We start from the raw sequence: 27,535 nt of genomic DNA on the forward strand, positions 1-27,535 counted from the left end.
GTTTTAAAGGAATCTTTTGGTTATATGTAAACACTATAAATTAGCTGTTTAAAAAATAATCATGTAAGACAAGTATGGCATTGACATAGTTTAAAAAACAATAACTAGCCCTAAATCTGAATACTGTCAAGGTAGAACAGCAAAAGCAGGTATCAGTCTAATGCTATGGAATAACATGCTGAAATTTTGACTTATCTGAAGAACCAGTGCTTCTTTGTGTTCCCTCCTTTTGTTTTCGTATTTTAAGATTTTCACCCCTCAGTGCCCTAAGGAATGGGCCAACTTATACTGTGTGTGACAGGATAATATATGCTATTTTGAGTGTTGCCGTTCTAATAGTAAAAGCCATTTAAGTTAAGTCTCCTAAATATGTACTGATTGAAATTAAAATCCTGAGGAATTATACTCTGTTTACTTGATGGTTTTGGTTAAGTGCAATTTGATGTATGCAGAATGCTGTTTCATTTAAGGTCATTCTTAGTAAGGCATATTAAAAATAAATATAAAAGTGACAACATAATACTTAGTTTCTTGCTACAAAATCTTAGGCAAAAAATACTTTTGCATGTAGTAATGGACTTCATCCATTTGCTGGCTTACAGGAGTTAAAATTTGTGCATTAAGCTTAACTGCCCTTGTCAGAATGTGCCACTGTGCTATAATAGTGGTCCAAAGCTACATGCTAAAGATTTTGTTTCCATGCTCAAACACAGCTTGCACAAACTGCTTGAAGACTCTGTCCATGTAAGTGCACTTCCTTGGCCATATTCCTTCCAGAAAACCAATATGGCCTCCGCACGAAGTCAGAACCAAAGCAACGTTTGCATTTTGTTTGGCAGTTTCTACTGGTATAGCTAAAAGGGGGGAAAAAAAGTTTAAGTCCTTATCCTTCTATGAAATGCCAGCCACTGAATAATTTCTCTTAAATGTTTGTCATGTAATATATTTATAAATATGCACAATATTATCATATGCATAAACGTACCGCAGGACATAGAACCATAGCTGGGTTAAAAACCATTTCTCTTTTCATCATTAACTTACCTTATCTGTGCGATTTTTCTGGCTGCTGTAAAAGTTTCAGAAATCACTGGGCTTCATCTTTCTTTCAGTCCCACTGATGGAACTGCACCCATGTTAACGCATAGTTACGATTTGATATGAATAGTGTAAGTGAAAGGACAATCAAGCCTGTAGTTTTTAACCTTTGTTGCAATATTCAACTTTGGAAAAACTGAGGAACTGGGACCTTAATTGTGAACCCTATTCTTTGCGTGGGAGACTCCAAACACAAAACCTTTAATGTCACGATAAGATTTTGTCTTTAAGATATCCTATCAGCTAATATGAAAGAAGATCCTGGGTTTTTATCATTATTATATGCGATTTGCCATACATTTACACCTGCACCCTTAGGCCACACCATGCAAGCACGCTGGGAGACAGTTCTTGCCCTGAGGAGCTCATAATCTAAATACACACGGTAAACAGAAAAAGAGGAAGGGCAAACAACTGCACATGGACACAGAAAGCTGCCCCGTGTCACCCAGTAGGTTAGCATTCTCTACTAAATAGTGACTGCTAGAAAATGATTTAATTTAGATTATTAGACCAGATACTACAAGGATTTTTCTTTTCCTGGGTTAGTTTTCAGCTGGATCGGCTCCCTGATCTGGTTCCCCATGTTAATGCCAATATATGAATGGCGGTGGGCACAGTCAGAGGAGGACTGTGGTGAGGTGGCCCTTTCAGTGACAGCCTACAGTTAGCTTCAAGTCAGCAGTGAACTACACCTGAGGCATGTGCTGATCTTGAAATGCACAGAAGGGGAGGATTCAGTGCATCTTATTTTGAATATGCATAGATGTGTAGCTTAATCAATGCTATCACCTGGGCAGTTCCCTTTGTGAAAGAAAATAAAGGTCAGTTAGTGCAGACTGACAACACACAAAGCACATGACTTTACAAGTGGTATTTCAGTGTGATGGGATGACACTATTGTCCTATGAACTGGTTGACACAACAGTGGAGCTTTATGGAGCTGTGGTGTTTGCACTCTTGATGTAAAAAATAAGTTATTTAAGCAAATTCCTCTGGAGTTTTAAGTATGTTAAATATACTCCTGAACAAGCAGAAATCTCAATACATTTCAGTAAAGAATGCCTTTTAAAGTTCCAGTTTTCAAATAATAAACTTCATGGAAGGGAAAAAAATACAATTCATACAGATTTTTTGATTATTCAGGACTGACAGAAAAAAAACAACAGCAAAAGAAGACATGCTTCGTCCAGACAGAGGGGAATAGCAGGAATTTCACTGTATTGTCTAAAAAAGGTTATGATTCCACAAGAAAATAAATCTGATTTTAGGTCATACACTTACAGTAAAAATGCCTCAGCACTATGACACAAAGCAGTGAGTCATTTGCAGGATTTCTATTGCTGCCTTATTTATTAAAAAGTATTTTTGAAGAGAGACTTGTAATCAGGTTCACTTTTGGGGGGGGGTTCAGTTGTCCACATCCCTTTCTGACTGAACTTCCTTCAAAGACACTCCCAACTCAGTCCTGTTTCTAGGAGCCTGCTTTCCTTTACCCCTTTATACATTTGCTGTCTCAAAGGTCATTGTCCTTTAATAGTCATTATCCTTGCATATCACTATCTTCTTTTTAGCTACGTTCCTTACTTTCATTTGGGTGCTGGCAGACTCATTGCTGTGTGCTTCAGATGCCGATTTGCCTTCGTTTTCAGCAACTAAGGCACGGCACCTGTTCCTTAGCCAAAGAAGGACCCCCAGCCAGAGTATGTCACTCCAGATCTTGAACGCAATGACTGTGGTGAACAGATGCGCAACTTAAAATAGATCAGGGCAGGAGCACTGGACCTGCAGAGTCAGGGGAGCAGTCTGTGCCTCCGAGGTCCTTGCTAGCAGTGCTGGAACGACATGCTCTGTTCCACTCCAGAGCCTCAGCATGGATGCTAAACCAACTGTGTCCGTAGCAGGGTTAGAGTCTTCTATGAATGCTGTGTTATAAGGTTCCTGCCCATAACATAAGGTACTTGATTGTGCCCTGAATGGAGCACAGACGGAGCTCCAGAGAGCAACGGGGATTCTCTTGCAGAGTACGAGAGCTTCTTTGCTACTCAGTGGTATTCATTTCTTTCACTCTTTTCCTCCTTTCGAAGTTGCATGCACCTAAGTAGTTTATAGATTCCAGCATTGCGTAAGTGATTTTGATTCTTTACTAGGTGGAAGGAAACCATGCTTCCCACTGTCTCTACAAAAAGTCCTTGACTTTTCCTTTGTTCAGCTGGAAAATTGAAAATATTATATGCAGTATCTGGGCCTTTTAAAGCAATACTGAGGCAAGACTAAAAAGAAAAGTCTATTAAATAAAAGCCTAGGGCCTGCCAGCCTTGACTGGGAAATAGCACAGGCTGAAAACAAGAGATGCAGAAAACAATGTGTTATTTCTTGCAATCCAACACACGCATCATTTTCAGACTCCAGACTCAGCAAGTGCTTGCCTGGAGTTTTGTCTCAGTTAATCTGCCCAGCAATCTCTTATCTGGCTCCCTTGGATTCTGTGGATGAACACATTGCTGTATACAAAGACAGTGGCTACAATTCATATCAGCTGCTGCTGACTGCATGGGAATTTGCCCGCTTACCTGTACCAAGCCATCTGCTCCTCTTCCCTCTAGTAGCACATGGACCATGTTAAACAGAATCCCAATAGTGAAGTGGGGATCAGACTCAAGCCTGAGTCCCCCATCCCTGCTTCAGGCAATGAATCACACTTTCCACGGCCATTCTGCAGCTGTCTCCCTGGTCACTGAGGGGACTAATGGATAGGCTGATATGCAAAGGTATGGGGAGGAGTGTGTGAGGAGAGACAGACTTGATCTCCAAGAATCAGCAAGAATCAGAGACAACATGAGAACTCCATCGATCCTAACCGATTCAGGATCAGCTGCATACTGGTCTGAACACACCTCTTGACTAGCTGAGATTGTGCAAAAACATGATGGTCGTTCACTTTGTCAGACTAGTGTCAAAGGATAGAGAGAAATACCCTTTCCTGCCAAAAAAGCACTTTGCTGGGGGTGCGGAAGGGAGATGATAATAAAAGTCTCTGCTGTGCCAGCCCAGCTGGGGAAGCCCTTACAGGCAAAGCTCGCTGTGACCTCTGCACACCTGTCATTCAGAGGCTGCCAGCGTAATGATACCTCCCAAATCAGTTTGCCAGTGGTTAATTATTCATTCCCAAACTGACTGGCAATACTGTAGTGGGTGCCATGTGCTGCCGACCTCCAAACAGCTACAGCAGCTCTCTCCTAGAAGCCTACCAACACTAGGATGCGGTTATCTTCTGTGCCAGGTAAGGTGTGAGCCACACATGTCTTTACGAATGTCATCTTCCCCATCCTGAAGTTCTCCTTATTCTAACTAACATGCATTTACAGCAGAATTCTGCCACAGATCATCGCTCTGATCACAAGCTGCAGCACTGGGCTGAATATGCAGTCATTTGCTTCCATCTGCAGTGAGGATTTTTAGTAGGTGCCAAGTTTGACCTGCTGTTACCTCTCTGCTCTTACCTCCCCTGTGGTGAACAGGAGAGCCTGCCCTTGGCATAGTCAGTCTTGATACAGTTGGGTCACCATTTGCATGACTCCTTCCCAGCAGAGTTTCTTGCTCTGCAGATTCTCAGGAGAGAATTGAAAATGTTGTGTTGCTCTCCAGTGCCAAAATGCAAATGATACTTGGCAGTGGTGTGGTACTTTTCTCAAGGCTGTTTCTAGGGACTGTTAGCCATCCACAAATAAACCCACAATGCAACAGAGGAAATTCTGCAATGTAAAGGGCAGATGAATGGAACGCTGGATGTGATGCACTCTAGGATATAGGATGGCATGCCAAAAGATACTACTGTTCATTTTTGTCCACATGTAACCTTGTACTTATGTTTCTACTGACCAAAATCTTTACTGCTGTTTGATCCAGCAGGCACAGACCTGTTACTCATGATCACAGAACCACAATGTAAATACATATGTGCAGAATTACCTTCTTAAAATCAATTTGTTTCACATTCTTTGCAAAAAGTATTTTTTAAAAAAGAACAATAGAAAAACATACATGTGAAGCAGCATCAGCTTAAATAAGTCACTGCTGTCAGACCTTCTGCTCCATTGTTTGGTTGATTTCTCCGTGTTCCTTAAACTCTTACCCTAATTGTTATCCATCTGGCCATTCCTTGGCTATTTGGCCTCTCCAGACAACTTCATTCAACTGTGCTGTTTACATAATAGGTTCAGAGAGTTCAATAAAAAAATATAACTGAGCTTCAGACATGCACTTATTTGGCCCCATGGATCAGGAGGGAGCTGGCATGATATCTAGCTTCAAGGGCAGGCCTTCAGCTTGGGCACAACGCTCACCAGCGCCAATTAGCTAAGCATTAGTAAAGTGAAATTTAAGTCAGATGCCTAATATGCTGCTTAAAGTCTCTGAGGAGAAAAATACCACTTCAGATGAAAAGTTAAATGTGACACTGATAATGAATGCTATCATTCCATCTTCTTGATTTATTTTTGACACTTACAAAATAAAAGGGCTTGACTTGGTTGTATTACATATTTCCTGAAGCAATGGCTCGTTTAAATTAGTTATGGCGAGAGAAGTGTCATGCGTTTGTTTTCATTAGTTAGTATTATGCAATATGAGAACTGCATTCCAGAATTAAACTACAGATACATCAGCTGCCAAGCTCTGTGAACTTTAAACAGCAACATTAAGGAAGGACTGCAAATGAATTGTTTCTTCCTAATACTGGATTGAGATCAAAGGGCACATTTTCACAATATATTAAAAAATAATTGCTGGGAAGTACAAAGTGTACCAAAAAGCATGAGAAGAAATGATCAGGTAGTAAGAGGCAACAGAGACAGCATCTGCACTTTTTAAGGGAAGTCTCTCTTTAGGTCCATACTGTGTAGAGACAAAGCAGACTTGGGTTTGTATCCCCCAAGCCCTGTTACAGGAAGATAGATGTGGCTGTCTTTACAAAGGATATTTAAACACAAAGGAATTCTGGCACACCTTTCTCCCTAATGAGTTTTCTAGGCCTGTTTCCCAGCTGTTGGAAACTACAGCTATCTACAACAGAGGTGGAAGGTAGCTTAAAAGCTGGTAGGTATTACTGGGAGAGATGAGGCATGAAATAACCAGTCTCCAAAGTCAATAAAAGGCTGGGGTTTGGATGAGAAGAAATTTTGTGGCTTTGAATCCATTATACAGTTGTGAGTGGAAACTGCCTCTGGTTGCCACAGGCTTACATGTGTCCACACACTTTTAAGTCAGAAAAAACAAGCCAGTTATCAGAATAAAGTCACCTCCCAGAGTTACACCAGCCCTTTATGTTTGCTAACATAAAACAGCCTGCAAAAGTGTCAAGAGGAACGAACTGATGACAGGAGTCATAATTTCTAGGCTGCTAATCAGGGTACCCTGTGTCCCCTGCCAGTGCAACTTTTCACATCGAGGGTGCACAGCACAAACAAAAAAGGAGCCAAGGATAGACACACATAACAGAGTCATGCTATTAGCTGTAAATCAACATTGTCCTGGTGGCCATTTCTAAGGTAAACTTGTTACCACAAGGACAACAGTTTACAGCCAACAGCATTAACTCTGCGAACAAGGAATAAATTAATGCCTAACTACCCAAACATTTGCATGGAGAAAGGCTGGTTAGGGTCAGAGTTTAAGAGAGGATGGACAATCCTTACAACAGACTAACGCTGCTTGTTTCAGAAGTGCTGGTGCTCTGCCTCACCCCCCTCTACACTGCAAGACTTCTAAGGCATTCTAACAATAGGTTTGATACTTAATCTTACACAAAAGACTATCCCTATAATCCACTGTTCACCAAGAGTTGTGTTTATTTTAAAAAAACAGCTTCAAGGGAGGAGAGATCTGCTACAGCTGTACTCTAGGGGACTCAATCTTTTGGCTAGTCAGACTACGCAATCACAGAACTGTTGAGGCAGTAAGAAACCTCTTCAGATCATCTAGTCCAACCCCCCCTGCTCAAGCAAGGTTACCTAGAGCAAGCTGCCCAGGACTGCATCCAATCAGGTTTTGAATATCTCCGTAGATAGAGACCCCACAACCTCTCTTTGCCAGTGTTTGACCACTCTCACAGTAAAAAAGTGTTTGCTTGTGTTCAGATGGAATCTCATGGGGTCAAGGTCAATGGTTGGCTCTTGAGAGCTGGAGGTTCTATTCTAAAATGAAGATACAATGAGATGGAGTATCTGCTGTGGCTTTAACCTAGCTAACAAAGGTCCCAGTCCCGGTGATAATAGGCTGGAAAAGGTTAACGAATCCTCCAGGGACAGAGGCACACTGTCTGGTTCACTGCTGCTGTTACTTGTGCTAACTAGCTAGCTTACTCCTGCCACAGGTACTTTAGAACAGAAACCACAAACTGAGCTAGAGCTAAACACAGAGGTGAAGCCATTGCTCCCTCTCCAAGATACTCAATGGCAGAAGCAGATCACCCACCTTAACGGCACAGCAGATCATCCACCTTGCGGTACTATGGGGAAAGTCATCCCCTGGGTCATAAGACCCATAAAAATTTATCTTCAGAATCACTAGCCAGATTTTATATTTGGACACGGATTTTAGGGTCACAGCTTCATCCATTCTCATTTCCAGGACATTATATGCTTATAACAGAAACAGCAACTGGTCAATTTCAAGGAAAAAAAAAAAATCCCACAGAGGCTAGTAAATACAAAGGGACTAACTCTGTTTCAGAAAGTCCCTGAACCACAGATTGTTAAAGGTGGATGGCAGTATTCTGGAAGAATATTGCTATGTTTGCCCAGATCTTTTATTTTTAAGCCTCTGTTTTGGCCAATGTAAGGGATAGGTAGTTTGTCTAATCCAGAGTCACCATTTTTTCCCTCTTATTAGGTGGCTGTCACCTCTTTGTATTGTTCATGCATAGTGTGGATGCTTTTTGTTCAAGAGAAGAAATCAGACTGTCTCTTCCTAGTGGACTCTACTGGAGTGGCTCTTTTCTCTTCATGTCACATGTGTCTCTAACAGGCCTTTGAACTATAAATAGTAATGTAAGCATGTGCATGTTTCTGTATGTTGCACATCTGCACACAGATAAACAGTACACACAGAGTCTCTTCCAATTCCTTCATTCTTCTGTTTGTCATTCTAATGTTTGCCTACTCACTTTGGTTTTGTGACTCACTCTACAAGAATCTCACTTGACTTGTGGTGGCAGAAGGAAACTTCCCTGAAATAAATCAAGTGTATAAACTTCATATTTAAAGGTGTCAGGTGTTCACTGCTGAAGACTGTCCCCTCAACCAGCTGTTCATTATAGTGGTTTTCCTCTACATTAGCTTTTGTTCTCCCTCTCTTCTCAGACACTATAACCAATACACAGACTGCAGGAACAAGCGTATCTTTTTAAGACAGCAACAGTTTTGATCTTCAGATCAAAAGCAGAATGTTCATAATGATCATGTGTTTGGCAGAAAATAGGAAGACAAGGGAAAACAGAGTTTTCAGCCTATCTGTTACTAGCTGATATTGCTGCTCCATCTTCTAGTTAGATTCTTATTAACTTCAATGTGCCTCCTTCTAGGAGCTCACCTTGTCTATGTCTATATCTCTTCCCTTACCCTAGATTTTGGCCTACATGCTAACTTACATTTTTTCTTACTTTTAATTTTCAGACACTGGAGGTGGCACTGAGATCAACAGCTGAGGATTTCAAGTCACCTGAAACATAAGCAACTCCCAGACATTCTTTATAGGGAATGGATTGAAAAATTGCAATTAAAAAATACTTGTTTTCACTTTCATTGAACTCTGAATGTCTACAATCCAGACATCTGAATCCAAGTTCCTCATTATAGGCTCTCTTCGTGCTTGGTGAATAGAAATGGGTGTTTCTGAGAGGGCAATACATCTGATATCTTCCTTACAGTGAGATAACTCACACCCTAAATGTGCATATTTCTTTCTTTTGACTGTGAAGAGTCTACTAATGGCTTATGATTGCCACCCCATGTACTTCTGCATTCTCTACTGTTCAGGTCTCTCCATCATCAGCTGTTTTATATGCATCTTACACTGTAAGTAAATTGCAAGACTGATCCATCCCTGGAGGTTTTGATCCTATGTACAAGTAACATTTAAATATACCTCCACACATAGGTCTGAGTTCACTCTCAGACCTATGTAGTTTGTCTTAATGACTGCATATACAGATAAATATATTTTTAAAAGCCTAAACTTACCATGACCTGGTGAGAAAACATCATCCACAGAGTTTAGACATAACACTGGAATTCCTACTGACTTCAGCTTGCGACATGGGCTAGCATCTTCATAGTAATCATCAATTGTACGGTAGCCAAACATGACTGAAGTGAACTGCTTATCAAATTCTCTAACAGTTCTAGCCTGAAGTACAGAATTCAAATAGGGAACTATGTCAGCATTTGGAAAACAGCATCCAGCTAAAGCAGAAGTAACATTTTCACATACCTTCATCACGAGATCCATATCAAATAATTTCCCCAACATTTGTCGATGCCTAAAAAGAAAGAGAGACAAATTGGAGGGCTTTTTTTTTGTTATATAAACAGATGTAGAAGTCCTCTGCTTTACAGATACATTTATAGAAATAACTCCCGAACAAGAACATGCTTGTTTTTAATTTTCTGTTGTATTAAAAATCTGTCTGGAATCCAAGAGCAGAAGAATTCTTCATTCATATGCAGGCACATCCAGCAACGTAGTAAAAATCTGCTTAAGCCATGAGAAGATGCCAAAGATAAGAGAACTAAATATTTGGGAATACAAAATACACCCTAATTTTATAAAGCAAAGGATGAACTAGTCCTTTCCATGCTTCTGCAGTCAACACTGACTTAGAAGAATTAGTATATATACATATATACTCAAAGTCAATATATGCATGTCTAAAAAATTTTAAAAGTCCATATATTTCATCCATAACTATAGAAGTACATTGGTCTTGTGCTGAGTCCCTATAGGAGCAGAGAAATTTAGTTACACTGATGACAATCTTTCTTGCAAAGATCCTTTTGATTTCAAAACTTAAAGAATGCACACAGAACAGCTATGTGAAGTGTTGTTACAGCATTAATTTTACCAATATTATTATACCTGCTGTAGATCTCATGCTAACATCCTTCCACCTTGCTAAATAGTTCAGAAGGCAACTCACCTGCTGATAGAGGATTGTAGACAAGTAGTCAAGTAATAGTTGAAAAGAAGCCAGTTTAGTGGCTTCTCCAGAGATTCTACAGATTCAAAAACATTCCAACCCGCAGAGAAAATTGCAGCTGCCATTAAAGGAGTGTCTCTGCCAGTTTTGCCCAGGTAATTTAAAAGAAGCATGCTACAAACAGAAATGAAAAACAGAAACATATATACTATCAAATTGTTTGCTTCAATTTAAAGCAAATATAACAATCAGCCACGTTTTTGTTGGTTTTTAATAGTTTATGTATCAGCCCTACAGTTGTGCCTAATACTTCTAAAAGGTAGTCAATGTAATCAACAGATGACTCATGAAGTTTGCTTTCTCTCTCTACTGTCAGAGAGGAATGGAGTGCACTGTGTAGGATGTGGGTAGGAGTGCATTTAGAAATAGAGATGTACTAATCTTATTTATATCACTAAAAGGGAGGAAAAGGTCAAATAAATGTATCTTACTCATGGAACAGGTATTCCCAAGTCGTTAGTAAGTTTTACCGTTTTACAAGCTCTTGGTCTTCCTGATCTGATAAATCTGATCAGTGTGCCTGACAAATGCAAGCTGTCCCTGGCACGCCTGCCTCACTATGAAGCTGTCTTTTGAGTCAAAGGTAATGCCTTTACTCCACCTCACACATATGAGAGAACACAGCTGTTCTTTTACACAAAGTATGTAAAGAATGAAGTGTTGGATAATGAATAAAACTAGTGAAACAAAATTATGAGCCAAATAAATGGCTTAAGTCTTGCCTTTCCAACCAATTCCAACTTACAGTCTCTACTGATGATGAAAAAAAATCTCTACTGCTGTTCAGTTGAAAAAAGGGAAGAGTTCACCAGTACCTGACCCTTCAATGTAGAAAAAATGAAATAGCAGGAAGAGAGTAAAAGAAAAATACTGACAGAAAAGCTGTAAGTCTTACTTTACTGCCTGAGGCCCCAAAGTTTACAACCAGCATTTTAATACCAAGCCTTTAACTCAAAACGTTACAAGTTCTACAACTTAATAAAACTCCCTGGACCACCAACACTCTGTACCTTGGCTTCATCTACCGTACTTCAGGAGACAGCAACCTTTAGCAAAGACACCATGAACCAGCCTGTCATCACAGAGCCTATGCCCGTGCACTACCTACGAGATCATAGGACAGCAGTGCAAAAGGGAAACCAGTCTTTGGTATTACCAAAGACTTGCCAGTTGGTAGGAACCAGCAGGAAAAGACCAGCAAACAGCACCTGGGAGTGGGCTCCTGCTATCAGCTCACACAGTTGAACCCAATGAGGAAAGTCACCTGTGGCACATATAGGAGTTAGGTAGCGTATGTTCCCTCTCACCCACAGAAGAGGAGGAATCTGTGAGTCACCAGTCTATACACTCTGAGAACATTGAACCATAAACCAATAAAAAAAAAGTTGCAGTAGTAGAAGAAGCCACTTCTCTAACAGAATTCACAGAATATATGTGGTAGAGGGAAGGTTTAGGAATATTTATGTTAGAAAACAAAGTCCCTTTTTAAAATAATACATACTGAAGATCAGTAGAACACGTGGGCTTTCATTTACATTTACACCTTTGTGAAGCGAATGTTTATTTTTCTTCTTAATTGGGCAAATGTGTCCTATATAGATTAACTGGCTGAAAATTTTGAAAAGGGATAGATAATAAAAACTATGTTAAGATTAAGACAAGTGGATGATTTTCACAATATGCCCCTGGTGAGATCTCTGCTCCTGCTTAATTTTAAACATGCAAGTGCTCCAATTAATTTTGAAGCATGGAAACAGTCCCCATGTGGATGATTAGAGACTCTTCCAGTTTTCTATACAATTAAGCATATATTTTCTCTTTGTGGTTCAGGACTTCAAAAACATATTGGAGGAGAAAGGTGGAACATCTTGCCTAAAATCGCCCAGTGGTGGTGGTGACGTGAAAGCCAGGAACACAACACAGATCCCCTGTGCAATACTAACAGACTTCGCCACTATTTAGGATACCATAACTAGGTTAAGCCAAGGACAGAAATGACACTCAGGGCTGAACTGGTCTTTTGTACTAGTCGCAGAATGGCTAGCTTCCACTGCACCTTCAGCCCTGAAAACCTGGTTCTTCACCTACTACACCCCAGCCCTCTTAGTTCCAGTGTAATGGTGCACCACGCATGAAGCTACCCATGAAGAACTACTGTGCTTCAAATCTGCATCTCATCATTGAAACAAGCCTCTACTGCAGATGCTTCTTTGGCTTTCACCATTTCCAATGAAACATGTTTTTGCAATATGTTATTTCATGTTTTGCATGCAAAAAAGTCTGAGCTGGGGAGAGATAGCATGCCAAGTGAGATAAGAGCCAAAAGGCTTGCTAACCTTGTGACAGTTTTAAATTAGGTTTGTCAAGGGATGGAGAACAAAGCCTGAAGAGAAGCGAAGGCCTGGCAGGCCCTGATGAAGCACCCAAGGGATAGCATAATGGGGGAGGCTCTCACGCTTCCCTGAGAAAGCAGCGTGACTGTGGACCATCTCATGTGCCCGCACATGCACGAACACACAGCATGGGAAAAATAGGAGGAATTAGGAGTCTGTGTGTAGTCACAGAACAAGTTTATTGGATCACAGAGACATGGAGGACTCACAGGCAGACAAGACTATGCTATGATGGATGCAGACAGACTCTTCATGAAGGCCTTGAAGGCAAGGAGGAGGGTTTGCACCTTAGACAAAGAAGCCGTTTAAATGCACAGAACTTTTCCCTGGTGCAGGTTATAAGCCAATTCAGAGCTAATAGGTCAAAATCAGATAGGAGGCTAACAAAGGGAATATAATGGTGGGTGTCTGCTATAGACCTCCTGATCAAGAGGACGAATTAGAGAATCCAAGTCTTCGGACAGCTAAAAGAAACTTCATAATCACCGGGCACAGGGAACTGTAACCATCCCAACATCAATTGCCACAGCAGGGCACAAGCAGACCAGATTTCTGGAGAGTATTGAGGACAATTTTTTGATACACAATGGCCCAAATAGGGAAAATGTTCTATGGATCTGCTGCTCACATGTAAGGAAGAACTCATCAGGTACAGGAAGGTGCAGAACAGCCTTGGCCGCTGAGATTATTTGATGGTGGATTTTTAAGATCAAAAGTGAGTGGGGAAGGTAAGCAGCAGAATTACAATACTGGAGAGAGTTGGCTTTAATTTGGTCAGGGATCTGGTTGGCAGGATCCCATGTGACATGGCCCTGATGGGCAGAGGGGTCTGGGAAAACTGTTTGATCTTAAGGACAACTGAACATAAAGCACAAGTGTGGTACACACCAATGTGCAGGAAGTTGAGCAAGAGTGGCAGAAGACCACATGGAGGAACAAAAAACTCCTGACTGAGTTCAAGAAGGAAGTATCCTGAAGGTGGAGGGGGGGTGGGCTGCCTGGGAGAAACAGTCATTGCCCAAGCATTGCAGGGATGCAGTTAGGAAAACTAAAGTTCAGCTGGAGTTGGAACTAGCAAGGGATATGCAGAACAACAAGAAAAAGGCTTCTGCAACCATAAAGGCTTCTGTAAGTACATGGGTACAAAAAAAGGCTCAGAACAAACAACATTCACTCCTTCCCCTTCATCAGTGAAGCCAGTTGTCTCATCATCGAAGGCAATCATATCGCTTGGGCATGCTTTGTCCTTGATGAATCCAGTCACCTTCTTATCCTTCATATGCTTGGAAACGGCTTCCAGAGGATCTTCCCAAAGAACTGAGGTTAGGATGACCAGCCTTTATTCCCTCCTGGGACCACTATTTAACAGAGCAGGGAACCTAGTGGCAAAAGGTTTGTAAAAAGCAAAGGCTACCTGTCTTCCCTGTCTTTACTGCTGAGGTCTGTTCTCAGGCCTACGAGGTCCCTATGCCTAGCGGCAGAGTATGGGAGAATGAAGTATTACTCATGGCAGAGGAAGATCAAGTTAGGGCCCAGTTATGCAAACTGGGCATAGACATGTCAATGGGACCAGATGGGGTGCACCAAAGCTCCAGAGGGAGCCAGCCAATGTCATTATGAGACTGCTCTCTGACTTTTGAAAGGTTGCAGCAACTGTGGGATATTCCTGATGCCAGGGAAAAAAGGCACCCATCTACAAGAATGGCAAGGAGGAAGAAATATAGGCTGGTCAGCCTAACCTCAGCGCTTTGGGAATATCCTCTGGAAGCCATTTCCAAGCATGTAAAGGTAAAGAAGGTAAAGCATGTAAAGATAAGGTAAAGCATGTAAGAAGCATGTAAAGATAACAGCCAGCATGGATTTACCAAGGACAAAGCATGCCTGAGCAACCTGACTGCCTTCTATGATGGGCTGACTGCTTTCATTGATTAGGGGAAAGGAGTGGATGTTGCTTATTTTGACTTTAGCAAGGCTTTTGGCAGTTTTCCATGGTCTCCATGTAGCCAAATTGGAGGGATATGGTTTGAATAGGTGACCTGCAACGTGCGTGGAAAGCTGACTAGACCACTAGGCTCAGAGAGTTGCGATCAGGAACTTGAATTCCAACTGGACTGGTTGGACCAGATACTAGTAGTATTCCTCAGGGGTCGATAATGGGGCCAATACTGTGTAACGTCTTCATTAACTGGATGATGAGATGGAATGCACCCTTAGTAAGCTTACAGGTCAAATTGTGGGGAGTGGCTGGTGAACTGGAAGACAGGGCTGCCATTCTGAGGGACCTCAACAGGCTGGAGAAATGGGCTGGCAGAAACCTCATGAAGTTCAACAAAGGCACAAGCAAAGTCCCGCACCTAGGACAGATTAATGACTGGATAGAGAGCAGCTGAAAAAGACCTGGGCAAACAGAACGTGACTTAGCAATGCACCCTTGCAGCAATGAAGATGACTAACGACATGCTGTGCTTTGTTAGTAAGAGCAAAACACGCAGGTCTAGGGAAATTATTATTTCCCCGTATTTGGCACTTACGAGATTGTATCTGGAGTACTGTGCCCAATTTTGGGCTTCTCAGCAAGATAGACACTGACATATTGGAGAGATTCATATGTCTTCATACTGAAGACACTGGCAAAATCCCAGCAACATGAATGGAAAAAGATTGGCCTGATTTAAAAGGCTTCCAAGTTACTTATTTCTTTGATTATCAATAACTATATTGCTTGATCAAATCTGTATTTATCCCAAAGCTCCTACAAGTCATTAGTAGATTAATGTCAATATACAGGGCTATATCTCTCCACCCTCCATAAAATTTATCAGAAAGAAGGGAAATCTCAGGAAGTTACCACTGTGTCTGCAGTACTTCTAATGGAAGTTCTCCTCTCCTACGATTTTCGTTAAATAGGCTGTCTGAACATTTCTCCTAGCTTCTAGCAGTGATTTTTCTAAGAAACTGTGCTATCATTGTCTGTTCTAGCTGTGGTTTCTGGAGAGAAGCCAGGACACAGCAAGTCTTAATACCACGCGCTATATCAATCCATACTGGTTTCAACAACAATACTACCTCTTGCTTCTAAGCCAGACAGAGCAGATACCCACTTCTCTTCCAGCTTAACCTACCCACACACTGCAGAACCCAAACAGAGTGAAGATAAATCTTGTAATTTCCAGAGGTTACTCAGAAACATGGTATGTTAGCTCTAGTTCCTATCTTTTATCCCTCTGTTCCAAAGACAGCCTCCATAGTTGCCAAAGGTTGTATTGCCCACCTGTTTGGCTGTCAATCTGTCTGTCAGTGTTTCCTGTCTTTCTCCACCCCCCTCAACTTTTGAATGTTGGCCAATTTCAACCTTCCCTGACACAGAGCTAAATGCCTCAAAGACACGTAGTTTCTGAAAGTCTTCTGAATATTGACTGTTGGAGACAGACCCAAGTTAGTTGCAGTTCAGTAAGTAATGCAAGTATTGCAGAGTAATAGTTTACAATCAGGCTACAACAGTCTTATTTTACGATCATGGTTAAGCTGAGACTTATGTTACATAATACCTTACCCTCCCATAGAAACTCCGGCTGCCATGAACGGAGCTGAGGGGTGCAAGCTGTGTACATGATGAATAACGGCCTCTAAATCCTCTGTGTTAGCTGCACAGTAAGTCCTTGGTGTCTGTAAGAAGTCAGAGGGAAAAATGCCATCATAAGCTTTTGTATTATCCTTTAAGGACAAAGCAAACTGAACAGTGGATCATTTATATAACAAGATAAATTTAGCATTTATCATGAAGCTGCGCTAAATGGCAAATATAAACCCAGAGCATTTCACGAGGAGGTGGAGGAAGGAGTTATACTTGTTATCACAGGTGACAAATATCTTCAGTATCTGCAACCACCGGGTCATTAGATGAAATCTGAACACAGAGCCACAAGCTAAACTAGACAGAACTAGATCATAACTAAATAGGCACTGATATTTTTGAAATACCCTGAGGAAATGAAAACACATCATAAAGGCTGCAATTTACAGAAAAGAAAGTTTATTGACAATTTTACCTTCTTCACGCACATTCAAATGCAAAAGAAAATATTAGATTTCAAGTTCTGTCAGCTAGCATTTGAAAAGTAGCCAATATTTAGATTCTACACGCAATACAAGCAAATAAATAGATAAATACATTTACCAGTGCCATTTACCTAATTTATTAAAATACTCTAAAGCAATGAAACACCCATATTATTCCTTCTCTATCTACCATCAGGGTCTCTTCAAGTCTTTAATTGGGACTTGAAATGACTTCCACTGGCATCGCTGGATTTGGGTAACCCTTCCCTGCTTACTTGAAGGATAAGCACAGCTTTTGAGCCTCACCTACACAGACAACTGCTACAGGCCACAATCTGGGGGACTATCTGGAGCAGTATAAGGGAGATAAGTCCTTTTAGGTACAGTAAGAATCACAGCAAAGTAAGTTTTTTCTAATAGTGTTCTCTAGATTTCATCTACAGCACGGGAGAGCTTTTAACTATAGAGTTGCAACTAAACGTGTTAGTGACCTTGAGTTAACTATAGGTAGTGGCTAGCCTGCCAAAATTAAGTATAAACATTAAAACTAAATATAAAAATACTTAATTAAGAGTTAATTGAACTTATTTGTTGCCTGAAGCAACAAAGTTTCTTAAGGGTTTTTTTTTAAATTGCTTTCAGTTAAACAGCCTGGATATTTGTGGGCAATTTTAACAAGTTTAATTGGATGAAACTAATTACTTAAAATACATTTAACAAGTATATTGTAATGTTGAAGCCAAAGATTAAAAAAAAGGAAAGAAAAGCTAAATCTGGATAATTAAAACTGAAGACGTTCTCAATTTCCATTTATGTTGCATTTCCAGTTCTCATGCACATGAATCACTCTTCACTGTTTTACACCCTATTAATTATAAACAGTGTGAATGTTTTTTATTTTAATTAAATCATCAGGTTTACAAGGAAAAATATATTATTTTTGGTAACTAGGGTCTAATGTATTCTAAGTGAAAGTGTATTTGATTAAAAGTTTATAAAACTAGAGAGATATGTTGCATTTTAATTTCAGTTAATTCCTGACACTTTAATGTCTATCTATCTACTCATTGTATGAAGATATTTTAAAACACCATCTTAGCTCACATTGGCTGTGGTCAATCTAATATTTGATTATTCCATAACAATAATTCACAGTAACTTTCAATAACAAACGAGAACAGTATTTTAAGCCTAATTCTTTAAATAGCTATTATTTGTTGTAAATTTGAATCTATCTTTAAAGATACTAGAAAAAGAACTAGTTACATGACTAATTTCTACTGTGGTGCTCAACTGTGCTTCAAACTCATTAACTAGGGATTTTATATTAAAATGTAGAAACCCGTTTGCAGAAATGTGATAATTTCAGCTGGTTTGCTTCCCAGTAAGATCTTATAAAGCTTAAAGATCTAAATCCGATTACAGTGAAATACACACAATGCATCCAAACAAGAGATCTTTTCTCTTAACGATTCAGAAATTCATCAATAAGGACTTTGTGTGTCACAAAACTGCTTTGTAGATCCATCTCCAAAAGTATGCAGAACATACTCTTAACATGGCAATATTTGCATTGAATGCTTTATCTGATTATGGGAAAACATTCTGACCTTTTTAAAGTTTGAAACCAGGGGATTAAAAAATGCAAAACAATACAGAGTATTATGCACATTCATTCCAGCTGCAGAACTGTCAACAAAATGCATATGAAGAAACAAAGCTTATTCAGCAATATTTCATCATGCCTTGTCCCTAGCTACAGAAAACATTTAGCTGCAAGACTTTTCATTTGTGGAATTGCCAGTTATTTCTAAGCAAACATGATATGCTTGTCCCAAACACAAAAAATGCCTTTCGTAGCTGAGTTTGTGTCATAATTGCTGAGAAAAATACAAGAACACATTTAACATTTAGGATATGGCTATCCATAAAAATCCAGTTCATTAATTCAATAACACATAATACAGATCAATTTTAATGGCACAACTTTTTAACCGTATCAAAATTCAGTTTAAACTCATATTGGCAACTGGGAAAGTAATTATGACTGCTTATATTTGGATTTGTATGTTAAAACAACAGGAGAAAATTGCATTGATTGAACAGAATTTCTTGGATGTGTGCATTTTAGATACTATAGTATTTTTGGAAAGAAGAGTATAAGGTTGTTTATTTTAATATTACAGATATTAATAATTTAAATTATTTCCTAAAATGAAATGTTCACAAAAATTGTGTTGACCAGTTGACCTCTTTGAGATTTAAAATAAATGATTAATATTGGCACATGATTGATCTACCAGATGACTAGATTCTCTTCTCTGCATTTTCAACGTATGCCATGAGTTTCTCTCATTTAAATCCAGCCGTACAAATAGACACAAATGATTCCATATATACCACTTATAAATGAGATTTTTATCTTAGAAGTCATGCTTACCAAAAGATCCTCACCAGCAATTCCTCGATTGTTAAAAACCACGCATCTAAAAATCGAGACAGTAAATTCAATTATACACATTGTTCATTCCACTAAAAAAGATAACTTAAACACACAAAAAAATGAAAATGCATAAAGAAAACCAAGCCAGTTCTGTGACTAAGTTCAGCACATAAATATTTACAGTCCTACAGATCCTGAAGTCTGACCTGTGTGGAACAACCTTTATACCAAAACGGAGTTCACTGAAGTCAGTGGGACTCTGTATGAGCTCTGTGATTTGCCGGTCAAGGTCAGATTGCAGGATGAGAGCCTCAGGGTTTACGTGAAGTTGGTACATGCATCTTGTTCTGCCTGCACTCTGAGCTGGCCAAATACGAGCCATAAGCTCTGCAAGTGCAGGCCTGAGCCTAAAGCAGTGCTCTGAAAGAGAACATCAGAGATCCACGTGTAGGCATCCTCCAAAGCTACATAATTGTATTAAATAGCAAGAAATAAGCCAAATCAAAATTATAATCACAGCTGCATCTAAGTTGCAGGTTCTTGGGGATGGGATTTTTTTTTGTCTGGTATAGCAGAAGTTTCTGTTCTCTCTATGCTGGTGGGAGTCTCTGAATTTTCTAGCAGTATTACCGTGATTTAACGATCTATGCTGTCTTAATAAATCTTACTTTTCTATTACTCTTCTACCATCTCACTGTAGTAATTTTGTTAAATAATATATACATATTTTAGATAGGTTAAAGGCATGAAAAATTACTTATTTCAGTATTTTTCTCAAATGTTGCTGTTTAAAAATAAAATTATAGCATTCTGTTGAAATCTGACCTAAAGCTCTCCTTTTTAATGCTATACCTGCTTTTCTTAGGTGATCAAATGCAGATATTTCTTTCAGGAATACCTAAAAAATTAATCATAAGAAGTTGTTGATTTGAGGGCTTTCCTCCTCTGATAATTTCTACTGGTAAGCTTTAAAGTGATTTTAAAAGTACTTTGAAGAGTTAAAGTGCTACTTTACTTTCATAATTTAGTAAAGCAGTTATCCAAACCTCCAAACAGAGAAGAGATAGCCAGACATGTAGATAAAAGCTCATATATACATATTTGAAGAACTTATTATAGTCAGTATCACAAGCCAATCTGCAAAGACAAAATGTAATATTCCAAATACAGATCCTGGAACAATGACAACTTATTTTAAAGCACAGCAGCAGCAGCAATATGATTACATAAAGGAATCTACTCATCGACTAATCCACTTACTTTACCCAACTCTGACCAGAAGCCTTAATAACAAAACTAAATTAAGCAGTGACAATTAAGAGGTGACAAACCTCTTCCTTAACCGCCACCAGTAAGAGTAGGCTAGCTCTCCTTTCTGCACTCCTGAATTTGAGGCTGCTGAATCAATCAATTTTGGCATTCAGAAGCTGACCTCCTCCAAGGCCTGCTGCCAGCAACCCATCCACCCAAGTCTTCTCGGAGCTGAATACAAAGCCCTTCTCTAGAAAGTGTAAAGGTAACACAAATACTGGTATTATAATTTAAGAAGCAGCAGCAAAGGCTTATGCAGACTTAGCTTGCTTTCACTGCAATCTCTGGGGCACATCTGTAGACACTAAATTGTATGTACTGCCTACATACATAATTCTACTATTATTACTAATAATACTTTCTTACATAAACCAATGTCTTTAGATCTCATTTGTCTTAGGAAGGCATCTTATACATATACATACTTATATTTGATCTTATTAGAAGAAGCAAAATACCAGCCATGAAATACAACAGACCTATATCCCAGTGTTTCGCTTTGATGGATCATATGAAGAATGTAGGATTCCTTGCTTGTTCCTGTCAGGCCAGGCAATAACAGGACAGTGGGTCTTGTGCTGGCATCCGGATAATATAAGCTGTCATTATTATCAAACCAATCCAACGAAATCTGTCCTCCATCTGCTGTTTTAATGAGCTCACTGAAAGGCACATTTCAAGACAACACTGATTAGATTGAAAAATACATGCATACTATTAAGAGTGCTTACAGTGTACAAATTAGCAGGTATAAATTCTGCATTTTTAACTATGTTTTAATACTCAAAGTGCCACCTAACTAGGTATGTTTGCATGTTTACCATTCAGAAAGAGCCACACCTACAGCTGACATGAGTTAGGAGAGTCAATTTGTGGAGTAATTCCCGTTAACGGTAAATGAAGAGCTGGCCTTTTATGAATTGCTGCTGATGTACTGGAAGCTTGTAACTAATGTGATTTTTGGCATTGCTTTCTATTTATGTAGGCTTGTGTACTGCAGATTTCCTTTAGATCATCTGAGAACCTTTTGATAGCAGACTGGGCAATGTGTTAAACATTTACCACATTTTTTTCTCTTTATCCAAAGAAGCAGCCTGTATAATGGATGGCACTTTGTTATGTTTTAAACACGTGGAACACAGACACACACTACTATATCTTTCACCCTGTATCTCCACAAACTTTGCTAGAATGCACTCTTAAACCATATATCCTAAGAATGCAACAAATATTATAATATTCCAAGAAGCTAAGCATGCATTAAACAATGACAAGAAGGTTTCATTCCTTTTTTAGAAACATACAGCATTTTCCCTTTTCCTGGCAATGAAGACATTGTACAAGAGAGTTGGAGTAGGAACTACCAAAATGTAAGCCTACCTTGCATTTGATTTTTCATTTGAAAGTCTTGATAGCACCTACTCCAGATTTTAAAGCTCATCAGCCTTGTTGGACTCATTAGCTCAGCTTTGCCCTTTTTCAGTAATGGGAAGTAGATGCAATGCTGGTGTGTACTGCCAACACAATCTCAAATGGTGCAAAATAAGCATTGCCCCATGGAACTATGTTTCTTCCCTCACAAACCTTGAAATAGAGAGTATACAAGAAGGGCTAGAAAAAGTGGACATGGACATACCACTGAAATGTTTCCTAGTTACTAAAACTAAGGGAAGCTGCTAAATGCTAAATCTATTCTACCATGCAAACAGAGCTGAAACAACTTGTGCTGCATCCAGGTTCCGGCGCATAAAAGTACTTCTCCTTAGGTCTTGTGCCAAATGCCTCCTTTGCCAGACTAAGTCTCATTTCTGTGTGAGAGAGATCAGCCGAGGACAAACAATAAATGTAAGTTCTTTCCCTCTTAGAATTTAGGCATCAAAGAATGCAACATAAACCCCACAGGTAAAAGTTACTCTGAAAATCCCACAAGTTTTATATATTCAAAACAAGGCTGAATGTGGCCATGCTATGGTTAAGGTAGAACACGTTGGTTCAATGGACAGATACAGTGATTGCATGACCTTTGCAAAATAATGGCATTCAAACACCAGAATATTTGATACACCAGATGGGTGTGCTACCATCCAGAGGGACCTCAACAGGCTGGAGAAATGGGTTGACAGGAACTTCATGAAGTTCAATGAGGGGAAGTGCAAAGTCCTGCACCTGGGAAGGAACAACCCCATGCACCAGTACAGGCTGGGGGCTGACCATCTGGAAAGCAGCTTGGCAGAAAAGGATGTGGGGTCCTGGTGGACACCATGTTGAACATTAACCAGCAATGCACTGTCGCAGGAAAGAAGACCAACAGCCTCCTGGGCTGCATTTAGGAGGAGCGTTGCCAGCAGGTCGAGGGAGGTGATCCTTCCCCTCTACTCAGCACTGGTGAGGCCACACCTGCAGTACTGGGTCCAGTTCTGAGCTCCCCAGTACAAGGGAGACATGGACTATATGGGAAAGAGTCCAGCAAAGGGCCACAAAGATAATGAAGGAACTGGAGCATATCTCCTATGATCTGGGACTGCTCAGCCTGGAGAAGAAAAGGCTCAGGGGGATCTTAATGCGTTTAAATACCTGAAGGGAGGGCACAAAGAGGACGGAGCCAGGCTCTTGTCAATGGTGCCCACTGACAGGACCAGAGGCAATGGGCACAAACTGAAACACAGGAGGTTCCCTCTGAACATCAGGAAACACTTTTGCACTGTGAGCGTGACTGAACACTGGCACAGGTTGCTCAGGGATGTTGTGGAGTTGCCATCCTTAGGGATATTCAGAAGCTGTCTGGACAGACTGGGGCAACTGGGTCTAGGTGGCCCTGCTTCAGCAGGGGGGTTGGACAAGGTGACCTCCAGAGGTCCTTTCCAACCTCAACCATTGTGTGATCCTGTGAACATATAACCACATCAGTTCCTGTATTGTCACCAATATTTCAGTGCTCCAAAACTCTCTCAGCTAAAATAGGGCCATTTGGGAACCATGACCTTTTAAACCTACTGTATATTGAATCCAGGATAGAGATGGTTCCAAGTCTATGATGGAGTTGTAAAGGTGGGCATACAGCAAATAAATGGGCACAAGCTTGAGCAGTGACGGTAGCTGTGACAGTCAGAGTAAGGTAACTGCTGGCTGCCAAATCAACCACTTTTCAGAAGAAAGGCACTTACTTTCTGTACTGTACTTGGGGTCTAGAGGTGATAAAGGGACGCAGGAGTGTCTGCACCCGACCTTCCCAGCACCAAATCGTGGGATAGTAAGTTTCTGTCACAACAGGGCAATATTCCTCGAGAAAGCGGCAGAAACGGTCGTTGCTGGCCACCAGCTGGGGTTTCTAGGAAGAGAGACTACAGTCAGGCATGGGCATTCATATAAAACAAACAAACAAACAAATAAAGAAAGAAATTAAAGCTTGTTTAAATCCTCTCCCAGTAAACTGATTTCTTTCATATAATCATTTGCAATGCCTTTTCCTTTCATGGTAAAGAGATAAGTAAAGGAAAACCAAATGAAATGCCAAAATGCCCAACTGAAAAGTGAAACCCACTAAACATAATGGATTCCTTACCTATTTCTAATAACATGCTATTCTAGCTCTACTTTTACCAGCATTGTCTCTTTCACTGACAAATCAAAACCACGCTGGCTCACAGTAGGCGAGAAAGATTTTACTGAATCAATTTTCTTGCACCGCACAGAAATGATGCTTAATCCGTGTACTTTGTGCACCTGCAGTACCTATTTTAACCTGGTAGGACACTCCTCCTCCCATCTCATACTACGGTACACAACTGCATTGGTTACTCATCTCTAATAACGCTCTGCATACAGAGATTTTTCTTACAGCTTCCATTTGTATGCCAGTTAACACGGAAATCCCTGTATACCAAACGTCTCACGTTTTAGCAACCGCATTTCTTGAACTTCTCTTTTACGCTGACTCTCCAACACGCAAGCATTAATAGGACAATAATAGATGCTTTGAAGAAAACCGTTACGCATACACAGCGGTAGTGGCACGTCCACCCTTCATTTTTCTCCTCTGACCAAAATCAAGTACCCTCTTCTCAACGAAGAGGAAGACTATGTTCTCAGCGATTCTGTGAAGGACTGTGGCAACACACGTGTCTTCAACAGTCATAAATCTTTTGATATGTGTATTTTCAGTTGATTAAGCATGCAACGAGGCACTCTCACCACGGGGCCACCTTAGATCAGACCCGGCTTGCTGTATCCAAGTAATCTGCGAATGCCTGATTTATCTGTGAAACCAGTACTGAAGAGATGTACAAGAGCGTCCTAGCCCCCAAAACACTGCGATAGTGGCTCCAAAGGTATTTACGATGGTACCGAAGGCAGACACAAGGGCAGCAAACTACTTTATCACCTGCCCTGTTAGTAAACCAAAGAGGTCGGGTTTTTGTTGCGGAGGGAGGGCTCCTCACCTCCCTTACAAACCATCGCCCCCAGCCAAGCTCTCCCCCCTGGTACAACTGCATTTCGGGGACACCTGAAGCCAGACCCCTTCCCCTCCCAGGCCGGGCACGACCAGACCGGCGCTCCCTCAGGCCGCCGGGGGCGACCGGCGGGCCCCAGGGGAAGATACGCCTCAAGGGTTCACCGGGGGCCCCACAGCCCCGGCGGGCGAGGGGGGCTGCGCGGCCCGGCCCGGCCGCGGAGAGGGGCCTGTGCGGCGGGGGAGCGAGGTTTCGGCCAGCCGGGACGCCGGAGCGGCACCTCCAGAGGAAGGAAGGACAGGGGTGCGAGGACGAGGCGGGCGCAGCGCCCTGCCCCCCGCCCAGCCATTTCAGGTGCCGACGCTCCCCTCGCCAGAAGGGCGTCGGCTGCCTCCCCTAAGGGGGGTGGGACGGGGTGACCTTCGCGGGACGGTCCCCGCCGGGACGGTCCCCCCTTGGCGGGACACCTGCGGAGCCCGCCCGCCCCGCCGCCCTCCCGCTCACCTTGGCGATGCTGCTGAGGTAGTAGCAGGCGTAGGCGACGCCGAAGCCCAGCACCAGGGACAAGCCCACGCCGGAGCCGAAGAGCCCCACGCGGACCTGGCTCTCCAGGTAGAGGGAGAGCTCCCTGGTCAGCACCTGCCAGTCCATCGCACCCGCGGGGCGGCACGGCACGGCACGGCACGGCACGGCAGGGCAGCGCAGCGCAGCGCACCCCGGCTGCCGCGGCCGAGCCCACCCCGGCGCGGAGGGAGGAGGAGAAGGAGGAGGAGCTGCCGCCCGGCTGCCGCTGCCGCTGCCCGCGGACCGCTCCGCGCTACAGCGCCGCCGGCGACATCCCCGCACCGCCCCCGGACCGCCCCCGTCCCGGCCGCCGAGGCCTGCGGGGAGGGGGCCCGAGGCCGGGGCCGGCTTGGAGGGGCCCGGACCGGGCTCGGCGCGGAGAGGCGGGCTGCGGGGGGCCGGCCTCCTCCCGCAAGCGGGCCGCCGAGCCGGGCCGGGCCGCGGCGGCCACAGCCTCGCCCGCAGGGGAGGAAATCCTGAGGGAAGCGGCGGGGCGCGGCCCTGGGCGGCGTGGGGCACCTCAGCCGGCCGGCCGGCAGGGCCGGCTCCCCCGCGGCACGGCCGCCGGCATCGCCCGCCGCACGGCAGGTGCCTTCCCGAGGTCACCTTACCCCTGCGCTTCGGTGTCACCTTACCCCTGCGCTTTCCCTCAGGCAGGGCGTTTTCTGACCCCTCGTGGGGTCAGATAGGAAAGGGATCTGGCCAAAACCGTGAGGAGCAGCTGATGCAGGCGTGTGGAAATGCAGTCACTCCTGGACAGGCAGCGTGTCCCCTTCCCAAACACTATTATTTGTACAGGACACAAGTCCTGTATCGTACAGGAGGAAGAGGGGACGCCGAGGCTTCCAGAAGCAGCAGTATCTGTCTAAATATTTTGAGTGAGACTGAAGTGTGCAACTGCTTTTCCACTTCTCACTGCTGTTCCAAGGCATTAGTGAGGATCAGAGAGGACTAGATGTATTCTCTAACTCCCAAGAGAAATTCTGCCCGCTCCCTTTTCAGCTCTATGGATTGTTGCATGGAGGCCCACACATGTTTGCTAACTCAGATGCTTCCCTCTTCAGCTTCAGAAAAAGATGCACAGTATCTGCGTCTTTTCCTTGGCAAAGTCCTAGGAGCCCAGCTGATAACACAAAGATCCTGGAGCCGAGCATCTGCTGTTGGAGATGCGTGCATGCACCACGGGACATAGACATACTTTCCTTTCTCCTTATTTTTTGCCTCAGCTCCATGAATTGGTGAGAGAAGACAGACTTTGCTCGGTGAGACTCTTCACTTCTTACTTTATCCATGTTTTCTTGCTATATCCAAATTTTAAAATCTAATTGAGTTGAGGATCATAACCAAGAAAAGCATGTAAGAGCGGAAAATGAGATGTGGACTATTTCAGTTGCTTCTCCTTACTTGGACAGATCTTACCAGAGGGATTCTGCTCTGGCATAAAGCATCTGGGCCCAACTTTTTCTTGTTTGCCATGAAATAGTGGTGGCAAGCTCTTGGATATTGAGCCACAGCTTAACTTAGAGAAATACTGAAAGGAACTTTAGCTTTCCGTACTGTAGAGAAAAGTGCTACCATGTTCATACTGTGTGATCAAACACTCTGCTTTGGTGCAGCAACAGTGGATTCCAGTCCTGCTTTGACAACTATTGTGAAAACCCATTGTAACATCTAAAGACTTTGCAATCAAATGGTTGTTTCTGATTGCATTGCTAATTTGGATATGGGATTTCGAAATGTCAGGCATGTTTTACCATTCAGGCTGACAAGCAGAAATCTACTTCTCACCTTCTTCTCAAGTAAAAGCAGTTTGTACAATTTTAAGAATTTTTCATTAAAGAATCAGAACAATGAAAGTATGCAAAGTAATTAATTGATATTATATTAAGAAAAGTAAACTGATAAAAGTGTATCACAATGTTCTGAAGAAATTTAAAAATACCTATTCTTCCTATCCAGT

General features: G+C 42.0%; 1 protein-coding gene across 2 annotated transcripts; it reads right to left on the bottom strand.

Moving 5' to 3' along the window:
- Positions 1 to 521: 521 nt before the first annotated feature.
- Positions 522 to 26,029, bottom strand: ABHD3 (abhydrolase domain containing 3, phospholipase). 2 transcript variants are annotated; one of them, XM_075494468.1, is made up of 9 exons: positions 25,516 to 26,005; positions 23,725 to 23,888; positions 21,040 to 21,222; positions 19,247 to 19,292; positions 16,301 to 16,413; positions 10,295 to 10,468; positions 9,589 to 9,637; positions 9,339 to 9,504; positions 522 to 854 (listed from the first exon to the last, which is right to left on the bottom strand). In XM_075494468.1, the coding sequence occupies exons 1-9, from the start codon at positions 25,660 to 25,662 to the stop codon at positions 676 to 678; spliced, it is 1,221 nt and encodes a 406-aa protein (XP_075350583.1). In that variant the 5' UTR covers positions 25,663 to 26,005; the 3' UTR covers positions 522 to 675. The 2 variants fall into 2 exon arrangements, with proteins under 2 accessions (XP_075350583.1, XP_075350584.1); XM_075494469.1 differs by lacking the exon at positions 10,295 to 10,468 and having other exon boundaries at positions 25,516 to 26,029.
- Between the last annotated feature and the right edge of the window lie 1,506 nt (positions 26,030 to 27,535).

This window comes from Mycteria americana, chromosome 2 (genome assembly GCF_035582795.1).
Source record: "Mycteria americana isolate JAX WOST 10 ecotype Jacksonville Zoo and Gardens chromosome 2, USCA_MyAme_1.0, whole genome shotgun sequence".
In the NCBI taxonomy this organism is placed as follows: domain Eukaryota; kingdom Metazoa; phylum Chordata; class Aves; order Ciconiiformes; family Ciconiidae; genus Mycteria; species Mycteria americana.

Bases quoted from the DNA above. Each gene is read 5' to 3' on its own strand.
- ABHD3 (XM_075494468.1), bottom strand. From the start codon at position 25,662: ATGGACTGGCAGGTGCTGACCAGGGAGCTCTCCCTCTACCTGGAGAGC. The intron at 23,889-25,515 runs GTGAGCGGGAGG...CTCTCTTCCTAG, and splicing joins ACCTCAGCAGCATCGCCAAG to AAACCCCAGCTGGTGGCCAG. The intron at 10,469-16,300 runs GTAAGGTATTAT...TTCTGTTTGTAG, and splicing joins GCCGGAGTTTCTATGGGAGG to CATGCTTCTTTTAAATTACC.